Source organism: Primulina huaijiensis, chromosome 18 (assembly GCF_012295235.1).
Source record: "Primulina huaijiensis isolate GDHJ02 chromosome 18, ASM1229523v2, whole genome shotgun sequence".
Lineage (NCBI taxonomy): Eukaryota > Viridiplantae > Streptophyta > Magnoliopsida > Lamiales > Gesneriaceae > Primulina > Primulina huaijiensis.
Genome location: NC_133323.1, coordinates 20,129,587 through 20,139,739, shown reverse-complemented (window position 1 = coordinate 20,139,739; position 10,153 = coordinate 20,129,587). Strand labels below are relative to the sequence as shown.

Sequence of the window (10,153 nt, the reverse complement as noted above, 5' to 3'; positions counted from 1 at the left end):
TTTTCACCTTTTACACCAAGTATTTCTTTGTACCGCTTGCTACCGTCATGTTCTAACCGGTACTCCCACTTGCTATGTAAAACCTTTTTACTTTCAGGAATTTCTGACAACTCCCACTTGTGATTGGATGACGGTGAATCCATCACATCTTTCATGGCTAACTCCCACTGTTTAAAAGTTTCATAAATATCCGATTTATTTTCACAAAATAAACCCAAAATTTCCTGCTCGAATCGTCAACAGTAGTGCCATAATATCTTGAGTGATCTCCAAGGGATGTCACAGGAGATGGTCCACATACATCAGTATGTGCCAGCTCCAAATCCGCTGATTTCGGTTCTCTAACCTCTTTTGAAAAGCTCACCTTTTTCTGCTTTCCAAAAAATACAGCTTCACACTGCTTGTGTTTAACGATCTTTAATTCCGGTAGCTTTCCGTTTGAAACAAGCATCTTCATTCCCTTCTCACTCGTATCCCCAAGCCTACTATGCCATAGACTTGAATTAGCTCCAGCATCCACAGCCGCTAATTAATTTCTCAAACTGGAAGTCATATAAAGTGTTCCAGTTTTCTTTCCTCGAGCAACAATCATGGCTCCCTTTTTCACTTTCCAGGAACCATCACCAAAGGTCACCTTATGACCTTCGTCGTCAAGCTGTCCTACTGAAATCAGATTATGTGTCAACTTTGGTACATGCCTTACTTTGTTGATTTTCCAGACAGATCCATTTGTAATCTTCATCCGGATATCACCCATACCAACAATTTCCAAAAGTTTTCTNCAAGATTTCTTTGGATATTGTAAATGGTTCATAAGATGTGCTACCGGATGAGAATCTCCAAAATAAAAAACGACCCAGCTGCCTTTCGGTAAATTGTGCTGCACCTGTATAGAACCAGTTAGTGCTCTATGTGGAAGGAAGAGTAATGAGACCTAGAATAAACTAGGAGCTGACCCAACATAAACGAATTTTCCTGTGTTCTTAATGCCAAGTCTTTGGAATCTGGAAAAAAAACTTGAAACGGCAGTGCTCCAATGACAATTATATGGATGTCAAAATTTATGATAAATACCAGTAAGAGATGTGGTGTCGCAACTGGAATACCCTTCATATGAGCCATGTAAAACAAAGTGAGATGAAATCTTCAAGTACGCTTTTTTGCCAACTTGAAAATGTATGAGTCGTCTCTTCGTGTCGACACATCTCTTTTGTCGATCTTGGGCTACTTTAAGGCGTTCCTTGATAATTGAAACTTTCTTTATATTGATTTGGATCAATTCCGGTCATGTGACTGCTTTTTCTATAACTTCATCACAATATAAGGGTGACCAACACTTTCAGCCGTACAGACCCTCTCTGTACAGTGCCATGCTGATGCTACTGTGGTGACTATCGTTGGAGGAGAATTCAATGAGGGGTAGGCTCATGCTCCAGTTAACACTAAAATCTAGTGCGCAAGCACTCAACATATCTTCCAATGTCTGAATGGTTTTTTCAGTCTTTCCGTGAGTCTGAGGACGGTAGGCAGTTCTAAGTAGGGATGTAAACGATCCAAACAAAATCAAACAGTATCAGGANCATTGGTTAAAACTCTTTTCGCCACTCCTGCTCCTTCCTCTATTCTTNTGTAAAACAAAGTGAGATGAAATCTTCAAGTACGCTTTTTTGCCAACTTGAAAATGTATGAGTCGTCTCTTCGTGTCGACACATCTCTTTTGTCGATCTTGGGCTACTTTAAGGCGTTCCTTGATAATTGAAACTTTCTTTATATTGATTTGGATCAATTCCGGTCATGTGACTGCTTTTTCTATAACTTCATCACAATATAAGGGTGACCAACACTTTCAGCCGTACAGACCCTCTCTGTACAGTGCCATGCTGATGCTACTGTGGTGACTATCGTTGGAGGAGAATTCAATGAGGGGTAGGCTCATGCTCCAGTTAACACTAAAATCTAGTGCGCAAGCACTCAACATATCTTCCAATGTCTGAATGGTTTTTTCAGTCTTTCCGTGAGTCTGAGGACGGTAGGCAGTTCTAAGTAGGGATGTAAACGATCCAAACAAAATCAAACAGTATCAGGATTGAGCTTGGTTTGTTTAAAATTGTTTGAGGCTCGAGCTCGAGCTCGATTCGAGCTTCTATTATCAGGTTCGAGCTCGGTTTGTATTGAAAGTACTAAGCTCGAAAAAAGCTCGCGCTCGGCTCGTTAAAAGCTCGTTTATCATGTTAATCAAGTCGGGCTCGAGCTTGATTCATTAATAGCTCGTGTATCATATTTAACAAGCCTCGCTTGAGCTCGGCTTGTTTTCGAGCTCGTAAGGCATATAATTGAGCTCGAGTTTGAGCTTGATTTGAGCTTGTTAAAAATTAAATCTATCTTTGAACTAATTTTAAATCAGACATAAAAATATAAACTCATTCATAAATAACCAAAACGATAAAAATAACAACTAAAAAAACATAAACTCATTATATTATTGAACGTCCCAAAATAATACATCCAGCATCTAGATAACAAATATTCTTCATACACTGATATCACTTATTTAATACTCAATTCGTTGTGTTCCAAATTAATTTTACTTTTTAATCAATATAAATTCATTATATTCAATTAATATAATATTTTAGGATAATAATTTGTAAAGTTACTCAACGTATATATCACTTGGTGATGTAAATTTTTTGGGAAAAACGAATAAGTTGATGTATTTCTGTTAATTTATTATGTTTTAATTTTTAAAGAACATTTTAGTATAATGATATGCAAGTAAGATAAAAAATGTAATTGTGACTATGTGGTGTAAATTCATATTTTTTTCAACTATGTTTTGTGTTCAATTCCTTCTATTGACATTAGTACTAATATTTTTATTTGTCAACTCGATAAATGAGCCAAGTTCGAGCTGACGAGCCACCTAAACGAGTCGAGCTCGAGCTTGAGCTTACGACCCACCTAAACGTCGAGCTCGAGCTTGAGCTTACGACCCACCTAAACAAGTCGAGCTCGAGCTCGCTAGCCTATTATCAAACATGTTTGCGAGCTCACGAGCCGAATATCCTTAGGCTTGAGTTTGGTTTGATTAAATTTTTGAGCTTGAAATCGAGCTTGAGTTTGGCTTGATATGATTAACAAACGAACTCAAACGAGCTTTTTATCGAGTCGAGCTTCGAATAGCTCGCAAACGGTTTGGTTCATTTACATCCCTAGTTCTAAGTGTCAATTTTGGTGTCTATCGCTTGTTGGAAGCTTTTCCAAAATTTTGTTGCGAACCTCAGATCTCTGTCAGATAAGATGCTGACTGGGACGTCATATAGTTTTATTGTGTTGTCCATGTAAAGGTTTCAAGCTTGTCAAGATTGTAGTTCATGCATACGGGTAGGAAGTGAGTACATTTAGTCAATCTATCCACTATCACCCATATTGCATCATGCCCTTGATTGACTTTCGGTAATCTCACCATGAAGTCTATGGATATATGTTCCTACTTCCATTATGGAATTGTCAAAGGTTGTAGGAGTCCTTCTAGCTAGTCACCGATGTTCCTCTTTAATCTATTGGAACATCAAACATCGTGCGACAAATTCTGTCACATCTTTCTTCATTTGGTAAAGTGATAAACGCTCGGTCTTACAATTCAAGTCTTTCAAAAAGCATATTTCTATACTCCTTGGGGGGAATATTGGGTTAAATGTGCATGAATGATAGTAGTACTTGAATAAGTGACCTCGTGGGAAGTTTTCGTGTGTCAAGCTGTTGATATTACGCCGCTTGATCTGATTGGCTAGATGAGACATACAAAAGTGATGACAGATCTTAACGGGTAGTACTGTCTTTGCTGGAGACAGAGCCGACGGTATAGAAAGGATAAGACTGATCTCTAAGAGATATGAGACAACACTAGGAGATAGACGCGCAGCTCCGCAGACTCGTGGGCCTAACAGCTCGACCCATTAGCACACAAATAAGTGCAATCTGCGCTGCCACAAGTATTAAAAAATAAATTTGCTCATTGGCTAACATCTATAAGTTTTGGCCTAGTGGTAAGTAATTAATCCTAACAATTGGTATCAGAGCCAAAGTCACGGGTTCGATTCTCATTTATTGCAAGGAGTGCAATTATTGGGAGGGAGATTGTTGAATGCAATAATTGTCCATGTTGGAAGAGCGATCTAACCGTGGTTCTTGAGCTATTGTACGATTTAAAAAATTTGAGTTGCACCGTTATCACCAATTATAACTTTTGATAAAGCTGCATGTGCTCGATTCTATATTATCCATGTGGAATATGATATTGCATCGCCAATTTATTTCCTCAAAATTGTGCGAAATTTTAATAATAATTTAATAGTAATAATAATGTTTTTTTTAAAAAAAAAGTAAACTTAATTGCAAAATAAGACGATTCCTGGAGTTTTAAAAAAATTAGATAAAATATGAGAAGTGTAAATTATTAGCAAGCAAACACACACATTATGTGAAACTTCATTTTTCTTTATTTAAAAAAATTATTGGCCAAAATACGGCCGTATTTGGCAATTTTTTTTTAAAAAAATTTTATGTGATTCCTCGGGTCTACATTGTTGGAAAATTTTGATGCTTAATGAATGAAAATTAAGCAAATTAATCAATGTGTTTGATTGGAAAAATTCGAAAAGAAAAACGAAGCTTAATGAACAAATATTAAGTTCGGTGGTTCTGAATTAAACTCGAAACGAGTTCATCAAATGTTGAAAGAAACTCAAAAGAGTAGTCGGAACATGTAAGGGACGAAAATCGAAAAAAAAAAAAATAATTCGGTCGTGAACAGTGTCAGGCGCGCACCTGCGCGCGCGTCTGCGCGCAGGTGCGCGCGCTTGCCAGTGGCAGGCGCGCACCTGCGCTCATGTGCACGCGCCTGCCGAGAGCTCTCGGCAGGCTCTCGGCAGGCGCTGCCGAGCGCTCTCGGCAGCGCGCGCGTTCCTTCGGCTGTTTTTCGTGTCCCTTCGATTTTTCTGATATTTTTTTCATTTCCTTGGCATTGTTTGATGATTGTGATCAGTTACCATGACCAAGGGACATCCCCATGAATGAAAGATCATGTCTCTTCATTTGTAAAACATTAAATATTTGATATTTTGAAAATCAAAAAAACATAACATCATTTTGCATCTCCTTCTTCTTCCTTCTTCAAAAAGATAGAGTTCATTCATTTCTTTGTGAAAGAACTTGAATATTTGAGTGCTCATTATTCAAGAGTTGTAGTTGTATCTTAGGAGAAGATTGCCACAAAACTCAAGCACATTGTGAGGGCAAATTCTTCTTAAGGAGAAAGTGTTCAACAGTTGCCTCTACAAAGCCATTTCTTTGTTTTCTTCTTGTTTTTCTCTCACATTTTGTATACCCCAAACAAACATATATTAAATCCGAGAAATGGTTCATCGGATTGTTATAGAACCCCACAAAGACATGTTTATGTGATTCCTCGGGTCNTTTTCTGGTGCAGATTTCAAAAGATGGCAACAAAAGATGCTCTTCTATCTCACAACCTTGAGTTTGTCATGGTTCTTGAAGGAGGATCCTCCCACCGATGCTGAAAACGAGACGGACACCAACATGAGGGCCGCTTTGGATGCATGGAACCAAAGTGATTTTCTTTGCAAAAACTACATCCTCAATGGACTTGACAATGCATTGTACAATGTGTATTGTCAAGTCAAGACCGCCAAAGAACTTTGGGACATGCGTGATAAGAAATACAGAGCGGAGGATGCAGGCTTGAAGAAGTTCATAGTTGAGAGATTTTTGGACTTCAAGATGGTGGATTCAAAGTCCGTAATGAGTCAAGTGCAAGAATTACAACTTATCTTGCACGAGATTCATGCGGAAGGAATGAGTCTAAGCGAGTCCTTCCAAGTTGCTGCATTGATCGAGAAACTCCCTCCGTTGTGGAAGGATTTCAAGAACTATTTGAAACACAAAAGGAAGGAGATGGGATTGGAGGATCTCATTGTGAGATTGAGGATAGAAGAGGACAACAAGAGCACCGAGGCCAAGGCAAGTAAGATGGCAGCAAGGGTGAACATTGTTGAATCGAGTTTCCAAGGAAAGAAGAGGAAGTTTGAGAAGCAACCACAACAAGGCCAACAACCACCAAACAAGAAGAAGTTCAAAGGCACTTGTTATAACTGCGGAAAACCAAATCACATGGCTAAGGATTGTAGGAAGCCAAAGAAGGGAAATCCTCAAGCCAACGTTGTTCAAGAAAGGTCGGTACCATTTGATTTTTCTCAACTTGATTTGTCTGCAGTTATTTTAGAAGCAAACTTGGTTGAAAACTCAAATGAGTGGTGGGTTGATACCGGAGCAACTCGACACATTTGCTCCAACAAAGGGATGTTCTCCACATACACTCCATCGACCGGGAGAAAACTATACATGGGGAACTCCGCTACATCTGAGGTGGTGGGCACCGGAAATGTGGTACTGAAGATGACATCGGGTTTGGAAGTAACTCTTGTTGATGCACTTCATGTACCAGACATAAGAAAGAACCTCGTGTCGGGGTCTCTGTTGGTCAAACATGGGTTTAGACTAGTATTTGAGTCTAACAAAGTTGTATTGACCAAGAATGGTCATTTTATTGGAAAAGGATATCTCGATGAGAACCTTTTCAAGTTGAATGTAATGGCTATACGCCAAAATGTTGTTGAAAGTAATAAAGAAAAAAGTTCTATTTACTTGCTTGAGTGTTCTCATTTATGGCATGTTCGTTTAGGACACGTAAATTTTAATACCTTGCAACGTTTAATGAAACTTGAATTATTGCCTAAACACAACGTCGATCCAACACAAAAATGCGAAATATGTGTTGAAGCAAAAATGACCAAAGCGCCTTACCACTCGATTGAAAGATGTACAACTCCTCTAGAACTAATACACACCGATCTTGGTGATTTAAAGTTTGTACAAACTAGAGGAGGGAAAAGATACTACGTGACATTCATTGATGATAATACAAGGTACTGTTACGTATATCTTTTGAGGTCGAAAGATGAAGCTCTTGAAGCATTCAAATGTTATAAGACCGAAGTTGAGAATCAACTAGGCAAACAAATAAAGAGGGTTCGAAGCGATAGAGGGGGTGAATACGGAACACCGTTTGATGAATTCTGCACATCTGTGGGTATAATTCATGAAACTACTGCACCTTATTCACCACAATCGAATGGTCTTGCCGAAAGAAAGAATCGAACTCTAAAAAATATGATGAATGCTATGTTAATAAGTTCAGGACTACCCCAAAACTTGTGGGAGGAAGCAATACTATCGGCTAATTACATCCTGAACAAGATACCCCACAAGAAAAATGACAAGTCACCTTACGAACTGTGGAAAGGTCATAAGCCTTCCTACAAGTACCTTAAAGTGTGGGGGTGTCTAGCTAAGGTTGAAATACCAAAGCCTAAACAAGAGCGAATTGGACCAAAGACGGTCGACTGCATATTCATCGGGTATGCACATAATAGTAGTGCCTATAGGTTTATAGTGCACAAATCTGAAAATGCAGAAATGAATACGGGCATGACAATTGAGTCAAGAAATGCAGTATTTTTTGAAAATATATTTCCTTGTAAAGAAAGGAAAGAAAATGGTTCTAGCAAACGAAAACTTGAGACGGAGCATGCAGGTCAAGTACCTACACATGAACCAACTCTAAATGAAAATGCTACACCATTGGAAAGTTCTTCAAAGGAGCAAGAACCAAGAAGAAGCAAAAGGGCTAGAATCTCAAAGTCCTTTGGTCCAGACTTCCATACTTTTATGTTGGAGAATGAACCAAAAGACATACAAGATGCTCTGGCTAGCCCTGAAGCTCCCTATTGGAAAGAAGCCATCAACTCTGAAATGGATTCTATATTGCAAAACCATACTTGGGAACTAGTGGATCTTCCACCAGGTACCAAGCCATTGTGATGCAAATGGATATTGAAAAAGAAAATGAGAGTTGATGGAAGTATTGAAAAATACAAAGCCAGACTTGTGGCCAAAGGCTATAGACAAAGAGAAGGTCATGATTTCTTCGACACGTATTCACCAGTTTCAAGAATAACATCCATTCGTGTGCTCATTGCTATTGCAGCTTTGCATAACCTTGAGATACATCAAATGGATGTCAAAACGGCATTCTTAAATGGTGAACTTGAAGAAGAAATATATATGGAGCAACCTGAAGGCTTCATTGTTAAAGGACAAGAAAGAAAAGTTTGTCGTTTAATTAAGTCACTATACGGACTTAAACAAGCGCCCAAGCAGTGGCACGAAAAATTTGACAAAGTAGTATTGTCAAATGGATTTAAGATTAATGAGTGTGACAAATGTGTTTACATTAAAGGCACTCGAGAATCTTATGTGATGGTATGTCTATATGTGGATGACATGCTAATAATGGGGAATAACCAAGAGTTGATTAAGGGTACAAAGAAAATGTTGACAAAACATTTTGATATGAAAGATATGGGTATTGCTGATGTAATTCTAGGGATTAAAATCTTTAGAACTCCAGAAGCAATAGTCCTATCTCAGTCTCATTATGTAGAAACAGTGTTGAAGAAGTTTAACGCTTATGACTCTACCCCAGTAAAAACACCTTTGGACGTGAATGTCCATTTGGCAAAGAATCGTGGAGAACCAGTTTCTCAATTGGAATACTCCAGAATTATTGGAAGCCTTATGTACATCACTAATTGTACTAGACCGGACATCGCTTGTGCGGTTAACAAGTTAAGTCGGTTTACAAGTAATCCTAGTGATGCACATTGGAAGGCGTTGACAAGGGTGCTTCGATATTTAAAGCACACTTTAGAATATGGACTAAATTATACAAAATATCCTGCAGTACTTGAAGGATATTGTGATGCAAATTGGATTTTTGACACCAAGGATTCCAAATCCACCAGCGGCTATGTATTTACCATTGGTGGAGGAGCAGTCTCATGGAGGTCAACGAAACAAACTTGCATTGCTAGATCTACTATGGAATCGGAGTTCATAGCGTTAGATAAAGCTGCAGAAGAAGCTGAGTGGCTTCGCAATTTTCTAGAGGACATTCCGTGTTGGACAAGTCCAGTGCCAGCAATCATGATACATTGCGACAGTCAGTCGGCAATTGCAAGGGCACAAAACAGTATGTACAATGGAAAGTCTCGACACATTCGTCGAAGACATAATACTGTGCGACAGTTGATCTCTAATGGAGTTATATCTGTTGATTATATTAAATCAAAGGATAACTTAGCGGATCCGCTTACAAAAGCATTAAATAGCGATCAAATGTACTGTCTGTCAAGAGAAATGGGTTTAAAACCTACCAAATAAAGTTTTCATAGTGGCAACCCAACCTTGTTGATTGGAGATCCCAAGATCTTGGTTCGATGGGACAACTAAATTATGAGAACTTGAGGAATCACTCCTCATTCTTAAGACGATGAGTGAAGTTGCCTACAAAGGTAGTAAGGTTAAGTATTGTACTTTTAATGATTCCGTAGCTTGCAAAAGCGGGGTAAATAGGATACCCTTTTACAAAGATATCACCTATGTACGTGTGAGGACGGGCCGCCTCGATGAAACACGTATGAAGCCAAGATGTGTTCCATGGCCAAAACGGACACAACCGATAAAACAAAATGGAAATGGAAGAAAGGTTATCATGTGGGTACAGTTGTCTGGGTTTACATGAACCGCCAAGAATTTCAAGACATCACGTTCACTTCGTGGCCTAGTAAATCGTATTGTATTCCACTAAGGAAGGTTCAAAGCCAAAAACCACCTCTCCTGATGTGATAATTTTTCGTATATACTCTCTCTTATGCATCACGAACATTCATGCATTAATTTCATTCATGTGGGGGATTGTTGGAAAATTTTGATGCTTAATGAACGAAAATTAAGCAAATTAATCAATGTGTTTGATTGGAAAAATTCGAAAAGAAAAACGAAGCTTAATGAACGAATATTAAGTTCGGTGGTTCTGAATTAAACTCGAAACGAGGTCATCAAATGTTGAAAGAAACTCAAACGAGTAGTCGGAACATGTAAGGGACGAAAATCGAAAAAAAAAGGGAAAAAAAAAAATTCGGTCGTGAACAGTGGCAGGCGCGCACCTGCG

At 38.6% G+C, this 10,153-nt stretch overlaps 1 protein-coding gene across 1 annotated transcript; it reads left to right on the top strand.

Annotated features, from left to right (window-relative positions):
* Positions 1-5,514: 5,514 nt before the first annotated feature.
* LOC140963995 (uncharacterized) lies at positions 5,515-9,363 on the top strand. Its single transcript, XM_073423473.1, has 4 exons — positions 5,515-6,700; positions 7,625-7,945; positions 8,528-8,823; positions 8,929-9,363. Exons 1-4 carry the CDS (start codon positions 5,515-5,517, stop codon positions 9,361-9,363), a joined length of 2,238 nt encoding a protein of 745 aa, XP_073279574.1.
* The last annotated feature ends 790 nt before the right edge of the window (positions 9,364-10,153 follow it).

Coding starts and splice junctions, on each gene's coding strand:
- LOC140963995 (XM_073423473.1), top strand. CDS start 5,515: ATGCTCTTCTATCTCACAACCTTGAGTTTGTCATGGTTCTTGAAGGAG. Junction 7,946..8,527: donor ACTAGTGGATCTTCCACCAG/GTACCAAGCCAT, acceptor ATGTAATTCTAG/GGATTAAAATCTTTAGAACT. Junction 8,824..8,928: donor ATTGGAAGGCGTTGACAAGG/GTGCTTCGATAT, acceptor TTTGACACCAAG/GATTCCAAATCCACCAGCGG.